Source organism: Colius striatus, chromosome 5 (assembly GCF_028858725.1).
Source record: "Colius striatus isolate bColStr4 chromosome 5, bColStr4.1.hap1, whole genome shotgun sequence".
Lineage (NCBI taxonomy): Eukaryota > Metazoa > Chordata > Aves > Coliiformes > Coliidae > Colius > Colius striatus.
In genome coordinates this window covers 5,073,224-5,092,399 of record NC_084763.1, presented here as the reverse complement: position 1 = coordinate 5,092,399, position 19,176 = coordinate 5,073,224, and the positions used below count along the sequence as shown (strand labels likewise).

The window sequence follows — 19,176 nt, the reverse complement described above, 5'->3', positions numbered from 1 at the left end:
CATGTTTTACTCTTCCAATCAAGGCTTGAAACTGGTGTTACTTCTGCTGCAGTGGAGCAAGGAGTGTTTCCTTCACCTCTCACATATGCAGAACACACTAGAGTGCTGGACTCCTTGCTATTCATAAAGGCTACATCAATCTCCAAAGCAGCCAGTACTGAAGCAACACAAATACAGAATAAAACAATGAAGGGAAAAGGAAAAAAGATGTCCATTGTTTCATATAAGAAGTGACAGAATCAGATGGACTCAGGCAGAAGTGGAAATACCTTGCAAGAGCTGTCATACTGGGAGGGTTACCAGGAAGGGTCTGGGGAAGAGCAAAGAGGGAGGCTTTGCAAGGTGTCTACAGGAGTCTGGTCAAGCAAAAGCAGTTGGAGCATAACAGACATTTTACTGCTTGTGAAGCTGTTTGTATTTCCTCTGGGGAAGGCAGAGGACGTTTCCCAGGATGGCTGAGAGATTCTGAAGCTCAGAGAATCTCCTTGGCAGCCAAGCAGCACAAACCAGCTGCCATTGCATGGGCTCACAGATCACAGTCTTGTTGAGGCTTCTGGTTTCCTCCTCCTGGCCTTATCCTCCTCTCACTTTGTTAGCTGCCTTGGATTTTAGAAATGCCACACAGGGTTTTGTTCATCCTTAGGATCTCCATTGTACAAATAGCTCGAGATCTTTTCTGTCCTGCAGGGACTCCTTGATGCTTTTAAGAAATCAGAGGAAAAAAAGCCTCCCTGAACATCCACCTTCCAGTGAATTCTTTAAAAGACCTGCTTTAGGACTCCTTGTGCACTTCCCTCTCTCCTTTCCTCAGCACTCAGCATCAGCCCAGGCAGGCTGTAAGGCAGATTTGCAATGAGAAACAAAGCACAGTCAAGTATCAGTCAGGGGCTGACCAGGCTAACACGCTCCAGCAGGTTGGCTTTAGCATCTGAGCAGTCCAACCCAGGGAGCTCAGAAGAAGCAGAGCAAGGCTCTTCTTTATTAGGTCTAAGCAGTAGCATGAATTAGCAGCTTATGCCATGGGCAGCACTAGAGGGTTGGCACTCTGCAGCCTGGCAAAGGCAAAACTCTCATGCCAAGCAGCTCCCATAGTAGTTACAGAAAGAAGAAAGCACAGGGAGCTTCCCTTCTCTCTTTCTCCTACAACCTTGGGGGACTTGCCTATTCTTCCTGGTGTTATGTGAATTGCTTCACTGGTGCTTAAGCAGGGATTGAGGGGGTTTTTTTGCCCTCTGAGAATGAAAAAGGAGTGAAAGAAGGTTTGGTAACAGCCATCCAACCCAACTTAGCCAAGGGCACCTGCACAATTGTATATGTGGTTTTTTAATGTATATAGTGAATAAGTCTCTTGCTTAACCCAGCCTTCTCACACAGAAGTACTCAAAGCAGAGGACAGCAGGCACTGAAAGTTGGCTTCATTTTCATGGGAAAAAAGCAGCCAACATTAACATCTAGCTAAAGGTTTGAAGCAGAAATGGACTAGAATCAAAAGAGCAAAGACAACAACGTTTGCACCCATCCTTTCCCAAAGCTGTGAGCAGTCAGCTAAGCAAGACTGTGACTAGGCTCCTTGTGAGACATCATAAAAGACAAACATTTTAAACCTCGATGTTATGAACTGCTGATGGTATCAAATACATGCAAGTTGTGTGAAAAACAGCCACACCGTGCAGGACATTTCTAATATGTAAGGGCATCACTCATTCTCACTCAGAGCTGTGGTTTCTGCATTGCAGTAAAACACAGTGAGTGGGTTTTTTTCAACAAAATGTAAACCAAAAACTTCACACATGGTTTAATCCACCAAAAGCCATCTGAGATTTCCATGCACAGAGCAGATATATAGAGAGGAAACAGTAGCTTCAGCATAGGCAAATCTAGCAGAAAAAATCATTTATAAGACAACTAGTACTGACAATAGATTAGACCAGCCTGGTTTAGATTCACTTTTGGGCTTGCCACCACTAGCACCCACGTCAGAAAGGTTGCTCAATGTAAAGCTGTGTTTTACCTACAGGCAAGCACAGAGCAAAATGCCACCAGATACCCATCAGGTCATATATCCCCTTCATATCCCTCTCCTTTCATCCTCTATTCTTCAGTAGCTTGCTGCTGCAAGATCTGAGGAAGTGGATCTGTCTGGCATAGTAACTGCCCTCCAACTCATCATTACCATCCCTATAAACATTCAACATTTTACCAGGGGGCAACTGTAAGTCCATAGGCAGCTATACCAGCTGGAGTGTAAGACCTAGCCCTGTGCTGTGGCTCCTTGGCTCACAGATGGCTTTATATTAGTAGGGAGAAATAAACACAGAGCAACTCTAAGCACCACCATATATCTTTCCAATTTTCAGCAAGCCAAGAGAGAAGAAGCAGCAGCCCACAGTGCAGTAACTCCAATTTTGCTTTCACTGCACTGCTGCTGGCTACTCATGCACGCAGTGGAAGCCCTCCCAAACATATCCTCACACCAGCTTCAAATCAGCATCCTTATACACAAATGGTTCCATTTAAACATAAGGAAAAACTATTTCAGTGTTTCAGTGAGGGAGCCCTGGCACAGGCTGCACAGAGGGGTTGTGGAGGCTCCTTCCTTGGAGGTCTTCAAGACCCGCCTGGACACGTTCCTGTGTGACCTGATCTAGGTGACCCTGCTTCTGCAGAGGGGTTGGACTGGATGATCTCTAAAGTTCCCTTCCAACCCCACCATTCTATGATTCTATACCCAGCAAGAAACAAAAGCAGATAGCTCTAGCAACAACACACTCTCCTTTCTTTCCCTGTGCAGCCGTCCTATGCTGAGTTTGACATTAGTGGCAACGTTTTGGGTTTGGTCTTCAACCAGGGAATGATTTGGTAAGAGATTTCTTTCTTTTTGTTTCTTTTTTTCTGGTGAGGGGGTGGTTCATTATTTAGAAAGACTGGCAGTGGAGTGAAAATGCTTCCCAGCCAGCTTAGAATAGCTTTTGGTTTCTCTGATTGTTTGGCTTTCCATGCTTCAGTGTAAAAGTGGAAAGTTTAAGATGCCAGCTCACTCATCCAAGAGGAGCAGCAGTGGAGTAACAGAACCAGAGATCCATTTTGAAACCCTGTCCTGCTCTCACTTATACAAGGTCCTCTTATTTCCAGTAGCAAAAATGTGATAAGATGGGCCATGTGCTGGGGAAACTGATCAGAAAGCATTTGGGGGCACCATTAGTTTACACACCAATGCAAGGGTGGGCATATCACAAAACCACCCCAAAGGAGAGCAAACAGGAGCTGCTCTCCCTTGCTGTGGCAGCACCAGAGGCAATAAGCAACAGCACAGCACATCTTCCCTTCTCCAGGGAGCAAGGCTTCTCCTGCCATGGATTGACAACTTCTGCTGGTTCCCCTCCTGCAACGCCCTTGCAGATGTAAGGGGACGTTCTCCCTGCTGATTACACTCCTGACATTTCCCAAGCAATCTCCAAATGACTTTTGTCACAAACTGACAACCTTTCTTTGCAACCACAGAGGCATCTGAGACCTGTCTGGTCCTCAGAGCATGGTTACCATACCCTAAACATGGACACAGGCAGCCTCTCCTCTGGGAGCACAGCGGTAGCCCAAGCCAGCCTGCTCAGACTTCACTTGTGGGCAAACTTGCTACTCCAAGAACGCTTGTTTTCCTCCTCCTGATAATAAAAAAACCCCTTCCACAGCCTGTCAACAAAACATAACATCTGTCCTTCTCATTTCTTTTTCAGGATGGGATCCTTTTATGCCCCAGGGCTCGTGGGTATCAACGTGCTGCGCTTATTGACCTCCATGTATTTCCAGTGCTGGGCTGTGATGAGCAGCAATGTCCCTCATGAACGAGTCTTCAAAGCATCCAAGTCTAATAATTTTTACATGGGGCTTCTGCTGTTGATCCTGTTCCTCAGCCTCTTGCCTGTGGCTTACACCATCATGTCTCTGCCTCCCTCCTTTGACTGCGGGCCGTTCAGGTACCAGCAAAACACAAGGAAGGGCATCTTTCTGCTCTGGGATGTGGGACTGTTTTTATGAAGGTAGAAGGCCTGGATCCCAGCAAGGATGGTGGAATGCCTCCATTCTCAGTCTGGTTAAATCCTTAGCAGTGGGAGAGAATGGGTCATGCCCAGCTGTGAGGTGCACACAGTCAGCTGGGAGCACTGAACCTGCTCTGAGCTCCTGCCTGACCTTCTCCATAGAACCACAGAATGGTTGGTGGGGACCTTTAGACATCATCCAGTCCAACCCCCCTGCAGAAGCAGGTTCACCTAGATCAGGTCACACAGGAACACATCCAGGCAGGTCTTGAAGACCTCCTAAGAAGGAGCCTCCACACCCTCCCTGGGCAGCCTGTTCTCCCTCACAATAAAATAGGGTTTTTTCTCACATTTAAATGGAACTTTTTGTGTCCCAGCAAGCTCCACAAACTCAGCTGCTTTCCCTCCTCTGCTACAGGCTTCCTGGTGTTTCCCTGACACTGATGAAAGCAGCAGGGGACAGCAGGTTGCAGCTCCAAGTACAAAAACAAAAGGCAATGGCAGGACCCCCTAAGGCTCTCTGGAACATTGTGGGAGAAAAACAGGTCCAAAACCTCTTTTTAAGACCTTCCACAGAGCCAAGAACTCTCCCAGCAAGATAAGTCTGAACCTGAAGAGTTACAGTTTGGGGTGTTTTTTTAATTAGAACAGAATCAGCACTGCACAGAGCATTCAGTGAACCAGATTAACATGCCAATAAAGTCTAATTTGATTGACTAATGCCATTTCCTTGGCCTCCTGAGTCTGACTCAGCAAGGAGTCAGCTTGGAACAAATTGTTCCTGTAGGTGCACTGTCTTAGGTTATCCACTTGCTAATGGAGAATGACAACAGAAAGCTTGGGGGAGAAGGCAGGAGACCCAAATTTCCTCAGTTCTGTAACAAGGATGGGTGTTAATGAGCAATGTCAGAAGATCTGACGAGGAACTATCATTTGGAGATGACCAATCTGCAACCTGAAAGAGCTATTTCAACTCTCAGTCAACCCTTCAAAAGCCACTCACAGCCTGATTCAGACCCTTGGCACACCTCTCAGCTGGACTGAAAGCTCAGCTCTCCTGGGGTTGAAGCAGCTGATGAAGCTGGGATACCATTTAGCCAAGTTTGTGTTTATGGACTCTCATCATCGGGACAGAGTCCAACACCTTCTCAGACAGAATCCTGCAAAATCCCAGGAGGCTACGAGCCTGAATATGAGGAGTAGCACTTGTAGGGTTGAATTCACAGACCCAGAGATGCTGGGGAGAGGAGGAGGTCAGTTATGTAATCCAGCCTCTCACAGATTTGTTCCCCTTTCATACAGAATACTCTCATCCGCTTTGCCCATCCAGTTTGAAATGCATCTTCCACTGAGCTTCCTATTAAGCAATAATCACAGCTTGCTATTTTTGTCATTGCTTAGCAGCTCTTCCAGCTGGCTCATTGTGTCAGAAAGATGGGATTTGCATATAGAAAGTCATCCCTGCCATGAAAAGGCCGTTTTTAACCAGATATTGGTCAGAAACACAGTTACTGCAATCTGTGGGTCTGCACAGGCTTCAGCAGATGAACAGTCAGAACTTATGAAGGACACAAATGTGGAAGTGAATGTTTTAAACCCTAGAGCAAGTAGGCCTAGCAGAGATTATTCTTGTAAAAAGTAAGGGATGGTGGGGAATGGATGGACCAAGAGATGAATGACAGAGCCCAGAGGGGGGCGATCAATGGCACAGGGTCGAGTTGGAGGCCTGTGGCCAGTGGAGTTCCACAGGGATCGGTTCTGGAGCCAGTCTTGTTCAACATCTTCATCAAGACCTGGATGAGGGGACAGAGTGACCTTCAGCAAGTTCCACCAAACTGGGAGCACTGGCTGGTTCCCCAGAGGCTGTGCTGCCATTCAGCGGGATCTCGACCGGCTGGAGAGTTGGGCAGAGAGGAACCTCCTGAGGTTCAACAAGGACAAGGGCAGAGTCCTGCAGCTGGGGAGGAACAACCCCCTGCACCAGGACAGGCTGGGGGTGACCTGCTGGAGAGCAGCTCTGCAGAGAGAGACCTGGGAGTGCTGGCTGACAGTAAACTGACCACGAGCCAGCAATGTGCCCTCGTGGGCAAGAAGCCAATGGCAGCCTGGGATGCATCAAGAAGAGTGTGGGCAGCAGGTCAAGGGAGGTTCTGCTCCCTCTCTACTCTGCCCTGGTGAGGCCTCATCTGGAGTCCTGTGTCCAGTTCTGGGCTCCTCAGCTCAAGAGGGACAGGGAACTGATGGAGAGAGGCCAGCACAGGGCCACCAAGATGATCAGGGGACTGGAGCATCTTCCTTATGAGGAAAGGCTGTGGGACCTGGGGCTGTTTAGTCTGGAGAAGAGGAGACTGAGGTGGGATCTTATTAACATTTATAAATACCTAAAGGGTGGGTGTCAGGAGGTTGGAACATCCCTTTTTTCTATAGTAGCCAGCAACAGGACAAGGGGTAGTGGGATGAAGCTGGAACACAAACAGTTCCACTTAAACATAAGAAAAAGCTGTTTCCCTGTTTCAGTGAGGGAGCCCTGGCACAGGCTGCCCAGAGGGGTTGTGGAGGCTCCTTCCTTGGAAGTCTTCAAGACCCACCTGGACACGTTCCTGTGTGACCTGATCTAGGTGACCCTGCTTCTGCAGGGGGGTTGGACTGGATGATCTCTAAAGGTCCCTTCCAACCCCTACCGTTCTGTGATCTAACATGAAGGCATTTCAGAACTCTTGGTGGCTGACAGCAAGCTGATGCTCACTGAAAAAAAAAAGAGGGGAAACATGCTGCTTGGCACTGTTAGATTAGGAGCCATTCTGTCCCTCTAGAACATACCTACATTCCTTAACTGGCCTATTGTCTTTCCAGTGGGAAGAAAAGGATGTATGAAGTCATTCAAGAGACCATCGAGCTCGATTTCCCACTTTTTGTTGCCAAGATCTTCAGCTATGTGGCAAATCCAGGGCTGATTATCCCAGCAATACTGCTCATGGTGTAAGTTTTCTTTGCACTATTCCATTCCTGGCTGGATTTTGCACTATTCCATTCCTGGGGAGGAGGTTGGGAGGGGGGAAATATATGCTGGGATGTTAGCAATGTCTAAATAACAGCTTCTGCTCAGATTTAACAGCCTGGAGTAGGACAGACACATGCTCCCTACCCCCCTCACCTTCACCCAACCCTGTTTCCCCAAATTTAATTACCTGACCCAATTAAACACAACTTTGTAGGTGACTCATATTGCTGACAGAGGCCTTGTGGATATCAAAGCTGTCACAGCTTCCATACAAAAGATTTTCCATAGCCAGCAGGAGATAAATGCACAGTCTCAGCCTGGTGCCTTTTGGAGAAGCAATCTCTGTCACAGCTGGTGGTATTTACAGCACTGCCAAGCCAGGGCATTCAAAAATCACACCTTCCAAATACATGAAGAGGTGTGGTTTTTTGTTTGGGTTGTTGTTTTTCTGTTGGTTTCTGAAGCCAGACTGAAATCTCCAGCACCTGCAGCATCACTAGGAGCAGAAGCATCACTAGGAGCAGAACAGTTCTCTGTTTGCAAATAAAGGCTCTTTGTTTTTGGCCTTGAGGTTTGCAGAGCTATCAAAATGAGTGGGAGGGCTGTGGCCAAATTTTATAGGCAGCTCTGAACACTCCAGACTAAACAGTGAGAGATGGGGAGAGGGTTGGAGAGAATATTACATGTGCTTGCTTGCTCTTACTCTTTCTAGAGCACTAACACACACTGGAGAAGGGCTGATCCAATACTCTTGGGCTCCAGTCACTCTTGGGCACTGTAATGCTAAATTCTGAGTAGGTTACACTTGAAAATGATGCCATTGCATCAAGTTCCCATGAGAAAAAATCCCCATTAAACTGAAAATGACCTGTCATCCCTCTGCCTGCCTCAGACCACTCACTCATCCTCACCTAAAGATGGTCAGGTGCTGTAACTCAAGCAGATAGATCCTACACTTAATCAGATCAGGTACACTCAGGATCCAAGAAGGCTCACACTACATCTCTAGTAGGGCCAAATATAGTACTGAGTTATTAAGCCCTATGCCCAAGGGTTTCAGAGCAGCAGCTGATGTTACTGCTAACACAAGATGAAGACTGCAGAACCAATCCACGTCCAATGGATGAGCTTTACAAAAGGGTTGCAGGTCAGGTTTCTGAGGCTTTAACCCCCAAACAATGTGATGGGAGGGCAGTAGAACTTTTAAAACAATATATTGTTTGGTGACCATCTCCTACCCTTTCCTCCACTTGCAGCAGGGACAGGGAACAGCACAAACCCAGTTTATTTGCTGAAGAGATATCTTTTATCACCTCTTCCCAGTCTGGACTATTCCCACTCCATGGCCTTCCCATCTGTCTGTCTCTCCTGAAGATTCCCTTTGGTCTCTGCCCCGATCCCCTCTGCACACTGTGAGATACTCTATGCCCATGTTACCTACAACACCCTCATTTCCCACCCAGACACATTGCCTGTGCAGACTTTGAGGATTTTAGCTGTGATTTCCAGTCATGCTGCTCCCAAGAGAGCCACAGCCTTAAAAAATACATCTGTCCCTACAATGGGTGCACAAGCCAGAGCCACAGACCCTTGGCAGTAGCTCTCATCATGTCTATGTCCAGGCAAACATCCCAGACAAAAGCAGAGGCTCTGTACAACATCATTTCTTAAGGCTTGCATCCTTTTCTCCTCTCAGAAACTTCTCAGTCAAGGAAATCACATCTAGGAAGCCCCCAGTTTCTTGCCTTCTCCCTGAAAGTCTGCAGCTTCTGCTGCTACTTTTTGCTGTGGTGCAAGACAAGTGGACAGGGTCAGGCTGCAGCTAGTCCTTACACTGATCTCCATCCAGCTTGCCAAGAGATTAAAACCAGGGAAATGCAAAAGCTTCGTTTGATCCTGGCCAACAGCTCTGAAAGCAACAGGCAGGGCAGCCTGCAAAGCAGCCTAAGAGATAGCCTCTATAAAGAGCAACACATGGATTGGAAATGGATGGACTGTTGATTTTGATGGCAAGCACTCAAAAACAGGAGTATTTTCTGCTTCTGTGGACTGAATTAAGTCATTTTCTCTAGCCAGGATAACCCCATCTCTTTTTCCAAGTACAATCCAAACTGCTGCTTCTGTTTATTTCTAGTCTTGCCTTCTGGTCCCAAATAATGATGGGATCCAGTGGGTGACACTGATGTTAAATTTACAGTCCTGTTTCTATCTGCCCAAAGACAAGGAAAAAGAAACAAAGAGCAAGAAAGAAGTAGAAATGCTGTGCACACAGGCACATAGGTAAATCCCACTTGGGCTGGGAGCAGGATTTCCAGCCATGGCTTGCAGAGCTTCCTGGCAGGAGCTGGAGGCACCTCACTGCATTAAGGAGGAAAAGACTAAGAACTACTGTTCAGGCTAATGAAGGAGAGTGCTCCATACTCTCTCCCCAGCTCTGGGGGTGCAGTAAATCAGAGAAGATGACTGCCAGGGTCACAGCACTTCCATGCTAAACGGCTCAAGCATAAGGGTGCATCCCTAGGCTCATATTGGAGGCAAACACATATAAAACACCCCAATGAATGTCAATAAACTCCATTTACTAAATCTTACTCGATTTCATAGCAAAGTTTGCAGCTTCTCATGGTCTAGATATTGGGGGTTGAACTGCTGAAGAGCAGCTCTGCAGAGACACCTGGGAGTCCTGGTTGATAATAAACTGACCATGAGCCAGCAATGTGCCCTCGTGGCCAAGAAGCCAATGGCAGCCTGGGATGCATCAAGAAGAGTGTGGCCAGCAGGGCAAGGGAGGTTCTGCTCTCCCTCTACTCTGCCCTGGTGAGGCCTCATCTGGAGTCCTGTGTCCAGTTCTTTGCTCCTCAGCTCAAGGACAGGGAAGTGCTGGAGAGAGGCCAGTGAAGGCTACCAAGATGCTGAGCATCTCTGGAACTGGAGCATCTCTGTGAGGAGGAAAGGCTGTGGGATCTGGGACTGTTCAGCCTGGAGAAGAGAAGGCTGAGGGGAGACTTTATTAATGCTGATCAATACCTAAAGGGTGGGTGTCGAGAGGATGGGGCCAGTCTGGTTTCTGTGGTGCCCAGTGACAGGATGAGGGGTAATGAGCACGTGATGGAACACAACAAGGTCCACTTACACATGAGGAAAAACTCCTTTGGTGCTGAGGTGAGGGAGCCCTGGCCCAGGCTGCCCAGGGAGGGTGTGGAGGCTTCTTGTTGGGAGCTTCCCAAACCCACCTGGACAGGTTCCTGTGCCCCTGACCAGGGGGAACCTGCTTTAGCAGGGGCTTGGGCTGGATGAGCTCTAGAGGTCTCTTCCAACCCCCACCATTCTGGGATTCTGTAAAAAATTAAATGTTCACTGCCTATGAAACCTTCTCTCTCTCCTAATCCTCTCACTACAGCAACACTTTTTGTTTTGTAGCCTTGCCATCTACTACCTAAACGCCGTGGCTGAAGCGTACCAGCGCGCCAACGCTGAGCTGAAGAAGAAAATGCAAATGGTAGGTACTCACCTGGCAAAGCCATCCTTGCAACACCATGGCCTTCAAGTCTGATCTGCAACATACACTTTCAAATTGCTCTTTGTTTCCCAAGACACTAGTGACACAAAGGGAAAGAGCATTTTCATAGAATCACAGAATGGTAGGAGTTGGAAGGGACCTTTAGAGATCATCCAGTCCAACCCTCCTGCAGAAACAGGGTCACCTAGATCAGGTCACATAGGAACATGTCCAGGCAGATCTTGAAGAGCTCCAAGGAAGGAGCCTCCACAACCCCTCTGAGCAGCCTGTGCCAGGGCTCCCTCACTCAAACACTGAAATAGTTTTTTCTTATGTTTAAGTGGAACTTTTTGTGTTCCAGCTTCATCCCATCACCCCTTGTCCTGTTGCTGGCTACTATAGAAAAAGGTGCTGTCCCAACCTCCTGACACCCACCCTTTAGATATTTGTAAATGTTAATAAGATCCCCCCTCAGTCTCCTCTTCTCCAGACTAAACAGCCCCAGTTCCTGCAGCCTTTCCTTGTATGAAAGATGTTCCAGTCCCCTGAGCATCTTGGTGGCCCTGCACTGGCCTCTCTCCAGCACTTCCCTGTCCCTCTTGAGCTGAGGAGCCCAGAACTGGACACAGGACTCCAGATGAGGCCTCACCAGGGCAGAGTAGAGGGAGAGCAGAACCTCCCTTGACCTGCTGCCCACACTCTCCTTGATACATCCCAGGCTGCCATTGGCTTCTTGGCCACGAGGGCACATTGCTGGCTCATATTTAGTTTATTACCAACCAGCACTCCCAGGTCTCTCTCTGCAGAGCTGCTCTCCAGCAGTTCGACCCCCAGCCTGTGCTGGTGCATGGGGTTGTTCCTTCCCAGCTGCAGGACTCTGCCCTTGCCCTTGTTGAACCTCATGAGGTTTCTCTCTGCCCAACTCTCCAGCCGGTCGAGATCCCGCTGAATGGCAGCACAGCCTCTGGGGAATCAGCCAGTGCTCCCAGTTTGGTGCCATCAGGGAACTTGCTGAGGGTCACTCTGTCCCCTCATCCAGGTCTTGATGAAGATGTTGAACCAGACTAGCCCCAGAACCGACCCCTGTGGAACTCCACTGGCAACAGGCCTCCATTTTATGGTTGTTCAGTCCTTTCTGATGGCATTTGATGGCTAACTACAAGGAGTGGTCACATCCCATAATAGGCAGCTATTTCATACATTAAAACTACAGTGATTTTTCCTATAAAGTGTGTTTTCCAGTTAGAAACATGAGTTACCTCTAAGTTGAAGTAACGTTTTGGAGCCTGAGACAATGGAACAATGACAGGGGTATCAAAACCACAGCCAGGTTTTGTACAAGCTGGGAAGCAAAGAGCCAGAAACAATGTGCCAATAACATTTTTTACCAGTAATTCCCAAAGCACTTTACAAAAGAGGCCCAGGGAGGGTGTGGAGGCTCCTTCCTTGGAGGTCTTCAGGACTCACCTGGACACGTTCCTGTGTGACCTGATCTAGGTGACCCTGCTTCTGCAGGGGGGTTGGACTGGATGAGCTCTAAAGGTCCCTTCCAACCCTACCATTCTCTGATTCTATGTTGTGTAAATGGGAAAAACAAGGTAAGGCAGATGCATGACTCAAATCAGCAGGGTAGGGTTTGGACCTCATGATATCAAGAGCTGGGAGAAGCTGCAGCATGTCGAGGACCATAAAGCAGAGACTCCTGAACTAATACAAATGAGGTCTGGCAGCAGATTCGGGACTGATCACTCGTGCAACGTGGCCTAAAATAAGGGTCTTGACGCACAGAGCATCCTCAGGTATTGTAAGAGTTGACTTAGAGGCATGTAAACCATTTCACATTACACAAAAGTCACAAAGCAGGGCCCAACACTACCCAAAGGAACAGAAACGTCTGCAAACAAGCACCTGCCTTTGCATAAACCTTGTGTATCTTTGTCTTGTGGGCACCTGTAGGTTTGCTGAGGCAGCCAAGCCTGGCAAGAGGAGGGATACACAGCAGTGCAGAGGGAAAGGGAGGGCACAGCCCCACTGCTTAGGGAGTGAGGGATGGGAGCTGCCTGGTCACAGCAGGGGTGGTCAGGGGTTGGAGCCCACCAGACACCTCCATGGGATGACCTGTTGAGCTCTGAGAGATCTGCTGCAGCTGTGCCCTAAGCCTGCCAGGTTTGCTGACTGGACAGAGGCTGTTCCATGTCTCTAGCACACAGCTCCCTCCACTGGCAAATCACCCCTTTGGGAGGGCAGATGGAGCTATGAGGGAGTCCCTCCAGGCTTTCTCTCAGCATAAGAGAGGGCAACCTCTCTCTTCCCCATCCAGAAGGAAATCTTGTGAAGACCTAAACTTCTGCAAGTAAAACCAAAGAGAGCCCCAGAGCCCATTCCCACACTGCCATGCCTTCCTCCAGCACTTCTCATTGCCACCCTCCCTCCCCAGGAGCACACATCTAGAACAAACCACAACCCCAGGGAGGGCAGATGAGCAGTTGCAGAAGCACATAGCCTGGTAGACTTAAACCACTTGATCAGCAAGTGCTTTGCAGAGCCATCACTTCCCAGGCTCCCAGCTCTCCCTAAAACCCTTGGTCACTACACCAAGATTCACATCCTTGAACTTGGCAAAGAGAGCGCATCCATAGCAACAAACACTCAGCCAGGCCAACCATGACACCAGGCCACTCTTTCATGGATTACACCTGCAGTTTCAAAACTAAACCCAGTGGTTTTTAATTGATGCAGCAACGTGAAGAGGAGAAAAACAAGAGAAACAACAAAGGCAGCACTAACCCTGTGCTGCAAGACCTGGAGGATTTGTTTACACCAAGTGTGAAGAGTGAAAGTCACTCCAAACAAACAGAAGGTAAAAACTAAACCACCTCCTCTCAGCTCTCCTGAAAAGGTGCCTTTCACCACAAAACTCACTGGGAAGGATTGAGAGACAGGAGCAATATTCATTTACAAGCTATCAGATGAGTATAACCAGCATAGATTTTGTCTGCTTGCAGAAGTCCACCTGCCAATGGACACCCAGAAAGGGCAAGTTCCTAGACTGGATTATGTCTCACACAGACTAAGCACAGTGTGGGAACTGTAATTCCAAGTTCTATCCAATTCATATCCCAGCTATTAATTATGCTGGTCATGAAACCAGTAATTGATCCTGGGAGCAATGCTCAAGCTTCCAGCATTGCTTCTGGGCTGATGAGTTGAGCCAGGAACAGATGTTTCTCCAAATTGAGGTTTTTGATGGAAAAGTCATTAGGAAGGAGATGTAACCTTTTCACAGGACTGTGTTGGTCTTAGGGCAAATAAATGCCTGCTGGAAGCTCTGCTGAGAGGGTCCATAGTGGGGCAGAGAGGGGTGGAAGGGGGCATTGGCACCAGAGTCCAGACACCCTCAAGGAAGACAGATCCTGGCCCTTTCCTGACTGCCAACACCTCATGTTCTCAGTTGTGAAGGATTTTGGGTTTATCTTAATGCAGACAAGAAAAGCAGACCAGTGCCACCATAACCCTCCTTGTATTGAGATGGGTTGTTTCTTGGAGAAGCCAAGGTGAGCTCAAAAGTTCAGACAAACCAGACAGAGATTCCCTCCAGAGCAGACTGAGGGTGCTCATTTAAACAGAAATAGTGCTGGCAGCATTGTGAGTGCACTGCAAAAGGACTAAAGCCAGCAATTAGCCATGACTGCCACATGGCCAGAGGTGCACCATGCTGGTAGGACCATCATATCTCATAAACACATCAGTAAGAACCTGCAAAGAGGGCCTGGGCAACAGAGATATGTAGTGGCTATTGGCCAAGGGACAATGGTCTTATTTATGGTTTCTTCACTCAGAGGCTCAAAAACAACCCCCTAGACACTTGGGTTGTTGCATGCAGGAGGAGCAGGCACTGGGCAGAGGAAGAAAGGGCAGTGTTTGCTCTCAAGGAAAATAACATTCATCATCTTTGCTCTAGAAAAGAAAACAGAGTCTCCTAAGCAAACCATCCCCGTTGGGAAACAAAGCAAAGCAGGAGCCCTGGATGGCAGCCCCCTGAGCTGGGGGAGAGGAGCAGCCTTCACCCCACCACCACCACACATCTTTGTGACACAGCCACCAATGCTGGCTGTCCGGCCACCTTACCCTGGCCAGCCCAGGACAAGGGGATACCCACTGGGACCAGTCCCTGGAAGGGGGAGAGGACAGCCACGTTACTCACACGCTGCTCAGTAAGCTCTGCAACGTCTCTCCCATTTGGCATGGAAACAGAGGTGCTGCATGAACTGTTGTTGTTTTAGTAGGAAATTATTGCTGGATGTTGGTTATCCCACTTGTGATGAGCTGTATCTATCTAGTGCTATCTAAATCAGCTTTCTTTGGAAGCTCAGTAGTAGTTTGGAGCTGTAACCCCCAAAGGCTGTGCTAACTTTGATCAAAAAGGAAACAAGCAGTGGTCAGGATGAAGACAAGCCGTAGCATCACTGAACTGCTTCATGCAGGACACAGCCCTGTGGCCACCAACAGCAGCAGGGAGACCTGGCTTTGTGGCACAAGTGCTTGTCAGGCCCTTCAGAGGCTTCTTCAGTTAACAGTAGTATAAGTTTACCCCTTGTTTCAACAAAGGGGTTGGATGTGTCTTTGCTGTCACTCTACCTGAGGAATTAACTATTCTATGAATACTTAAGCAAGTGCACGGGCAGCCACTGCTAAGAATGGACAACTCCTGCTAGACCAGCACAAGAGGAGCTTTGACAGCTGCATTTTGTCCTTTTTGACAGCTTCCCTCCAGTGTATCTCCTCTAAACTCTCATCTTCCTTTCCATCCCACTCCATATCTCACCTTTGCTTTCTCTGGGTTCTCACTCTGCTCTTCATAGTCTGTTGGCAGGAGCTTACATCATTATTTCAAGTCCTCAGATACAACTCCTACTGTAGTAACACCACCCAACACAACTGAGGGACTTAAAAACATTTTGACCTAGTTTCTGATTGTAACTAGTTAGAAACCTCTAGTGCAATTTAAGGATCTGCAGGTTCTGGGTTGATCTGCTCCTACAGTCTCTCCTAGTAGCTGACACAAACCCACCCTGGCCAGCTCACATCTGGTGTTTGTATGTGTGTTGTTCTTCATAAACATTTGTGTGAGAAATAAACTCCTTCAGCATAACCAAATCCATAGACATAGTATCAATTCCACTGCAGCTGGGGTGTTTGGGATATTCATTTTTCCCCTAAATGGCACCAATCTTGTCCTATGGACTCAGTAACTTATTTCTCCTCTATGGCTTGACAAAGCAAAGACTGTTTGACCTTCAGTCTGGGAATGCCCACCTTCAAGGAGCTGTGGAAAGGAGCCCAGTAAGGTCAGACATGAGGCAGACTGGAGAAAGGCTTCTATTTTTCAGGTCCAAACCAATTAAAGTATTTAGGCATCTGATTCCTCATAGGAATTCAGAGTTTCAATATTGTGCAGTTAGAGACCTAGCTCGTTTTATTCATGACTGTGCTTTAGAAAAAGAGACCCGAGCCCTAGAGAAATGCTTCCAGGAGATAAAAGTGAGAGTCAGACAAAAGAGGTATTCAGCAGTCCTTCACAAATTCAGCCACTGAATTCTGCTTTCAAACACAGGAAAGTCAAAGGGTTATTTGCAGAAGCAGTTGTCCCTCGTGCTGCTGCAAGTCTGTTTGGCAGGTCCCAGGCACCCTGTGATGGTTGGGGTTGCTCATTCTCCTGGGAAGCCACCACACGGGAAGCTGCTCAGATTTATCCCCTGGTCTTGGAAGGACATTTCTCTGAGCTGTGTCTCACAGATAAGGTCTTGTCTTACCTCTTTGCTGTGAGTTGCTGGTGCAACGCGGCTGTGGTTGCCTCTCCTGCCACCTCTGTCTGCAGAGCTACCCAGCCATCAAACTGGAGACGAGTCAGGCAAGAGAAAGCCTTTTCTTCAGGGGAGAGAAGCCTTTCTGCACGGGTATCCATAGAAAATGCTAGGTGAAGGTGCTGCCACCAGCCTGCTAACCCAGGATATCATAGAAATGACACAGTGCCCTGCAGACTGTGGTATCTTAGGGAAGGGTTGCACAAGGAATAGAATTTCCCTCCTCTCAGCAGCTCATCTCACATTAAAACACAATTTGGAAAGAGGAGACGTGGCTCCAGGTCTTACCTTTGCTAGAAAACATAAAGGGGCTGGAAACCTGCCTGGGCATACAGGGGAGAAAAGTAGACATTGATTTATTTGCAATAAGAAACACGATGAAGAAGCCATAGAGAAATCCAGATAGGTTTTGAAAAGCTAAGAAGCAGAGGCAGCCTTAGGACCAGATGAGTAAACTATTGCAGGGTTTGAATGCTCTCTGAATCAGACCTCGGGGACCTGCAATTACACTGAGCATTACAAAGCACTTTGTCATCTCTGGAGCATACAACTGCCCATTAGCTAATTAATCTTTCAAAGTCTGCCCATCCCTAATGATACTGCATTATGTTCATCCATTGATCGATGTCTTTTGCAAGCACAGAGGCTCTGGGATACGAGGCTGATGGTATCAGCTGGGTGACTTCAGGCTGGTGGCAACACTCTTTCCCGAGTCCAGTTCACAATGGAGCCCTCTGTTAGAGCACAATCATTGTGAAGGGTGTAAAAATACCAACCCTCAGCTCTCTTATTGACCAAAATGATCATTTGCCTCCGAGGTTTGAGCCTATTCAGCAGCCACGTTCAACTGAAGGTTCCATTCCTCAAGCTCATGGAGGTATTGGGTAGGGTTTGGTTTTAACCCTGTTTTCCTGATGTTAGGAACAGCAGTAAATACTCCTTTGAGAATTCAGCATTGATTCCTCCTCTTGCCCACCCATCAATGTTTGTTGAAAGAATATATCCATCCCAGTCTTCCTTTGGGGCTCTGGCTATCTTAAGGGAAAAGGTCAGTGGTGTGCAGTGGGAGCCTCTAATTAGGAAAGATTCCACACATATGGGGCTTCTGGGTTTTGGGGATAGCAGCAGCAGTAATTCAGTGCCTAAGCAGGTGGTTTGGGTCTTCAAAATATGAAGGTTATCATCAGATTTACTTACATCAGGTGCCAGGAGGGTTCAGGGTCAGGTAGAGGGGGAAAAACAACCACAAATCTAGGTGACCCTGCTTCTGCAAGGGGGTTAGACTAGATGATTTCTAAAGGTCCCTTCCAAGCCCTACCACTCTGTGATTCTATGCCTTCTTCATTAGCCACAACACTTTTCTCCAGTAGCTTGGTCCCAGCAGGGCAAACACAGCCTGAACGTGAAGCAGAGCTTCACTCCCATCACAGCAGCAGCGCTGCAGCTTGTGGGTCAGCAGCTCCATCAGCAGCTGCTGTGGTAGGGGGAAGCAGCCTCAAGGGCTGGGCTGCAGGGGTTTGGCAGAGGTCCCCAGTTAACCCAGCTCCCCAGGAAGCCCAGCACTTTTGGAGGCGCAGGCTGTGGATGTGTTTCGACACTGCGTACGGAGATAGAACTAAGGAGCCACCGGCAAGCTTTGTGCTCTAAGCGGCTGCAGCTCAGCCTGGGAAACTCTCTGCAGCTCCTGCTCAGCTTTACACAGGTCTGCTGTTGTCCTCGTGTGGGGAAGGGCTGTGCCACAGCAGCAGAGAGCTGCAGCAGGGAAACTTTATTAACAAGGGTGAGTGTTGAGAGGATGGAGCCAGTCTGCTTTCTGTGGTGCCCAGTGACAGCACAAGGGGCAATGGACATAAGCTGGAACACGGGAAGTTCCACTTAAACACAAGGAGAAAGTCCTTTGGTGCTGAGGTGAGGGAGCCCTGGCCCAGGCTGCCCAGGGAGGGTGTGGAGGCTCCTGCTCAGGAGGTTTCCAAACCGATCTGGATGCATTCCTGTGTGACCTGATCAAGGGGAACCTGCTTTGGCAGGGGCTTGGGCTGAGTGACCTCTAGAGGCTCCTTCCAACACCCACCATTCTGGGATTCTGTCATACCTAAAAACTGAGAGGAGCACAACCCACTGCACTCACTTCCAACCTGCCCCACAGCTGCCATCCCCTCCAGTGCAGTCTGCTCAGGGACAGACAGTCCCAGGTCCCCCCACACCCTCTGCCAAATCATGCACCTCCCAGCCAAAAGCACATCCTGACCCAACACTGCTTCAAGCCCTTAGCCACAGGTCGTTTGCTAACTGCACTTCACACTGTTGTCCTCCCTGGGTGATGAGGAGCCAGCATTGACACTTTGGCAGGCACAGCTGCCCACAGATGGCTGAGTGCTCCTTTCCTGACATGGCCTCACCTTCAGAGGGAAGAATAAGGTTTGTGAGGTAGAGCCTCTGCAAGTGAGATCTGCTTAAAACTATTTGCAAGGCCATTGCTCCACCTTTGCACAGGTGAGATGGAAGCCTCAGGGTGGTCAGCCAGGATCCCAGCCTGGAGCTTGGAGCCCCTCATGCTAGGGACCTCCTAAATGGTTCCACAGTCACCAAGGCAGTGTGAGATCTCCCCTCACCCCACAGGAACCACTTATCCCAAACCTACACCGTGGGAAACGGACCACCCACACCAGAGAGGTGAGACACGGAGGCTCTGCAGCGCCAAGAAGTATCCCAGGCAGCCTCCATTAAACTCCATCTAACCAGGATGATGTACCATGTGCCCATTTGCCACAGGGG

The 19,176-nt window shown here is 48.5% G+C and overlaps 1 protein-coding gene across 1 annotated transcript in view; it reads left to right on the top strand.

The window, feature by feature from the left end:
• The window catches only part of TMC2 (transmembrane channel like 2), a 33,202-nt gene extending 18,447 nt beyond the window's left edge, over window positions 1-14,755 (top strand). The window contains exons 15-20 of the mRNA XM_061997029.1: window positions 2,792-2,859; window positions 3,735-3,974; window positions 6,891-7,016; window positions 10,459-10,537; window positions 13,277-13,397; window positions 14,499-14,755. Coding sequence (XP_061853013.1) covers window positions 2,792-2,859; window positions 3,735-3,974; window positions 6,891-7,016; window positions 10,459-10,537; window positions 13,277-13,397; window positions 14,499-14,755 — 891 coding nt within the window. The remainder of the gene's footprint in view (window positions 1-2,791; window positions 2,860-3,734; window positions 3,975-6,890; window positions 7,017-10,458; window positions 10,538-13,276; window positions 13,398-14,498) is intronic.
• Window positions 14,756-19,176: the final 4,421 nt, after the last annotated feature.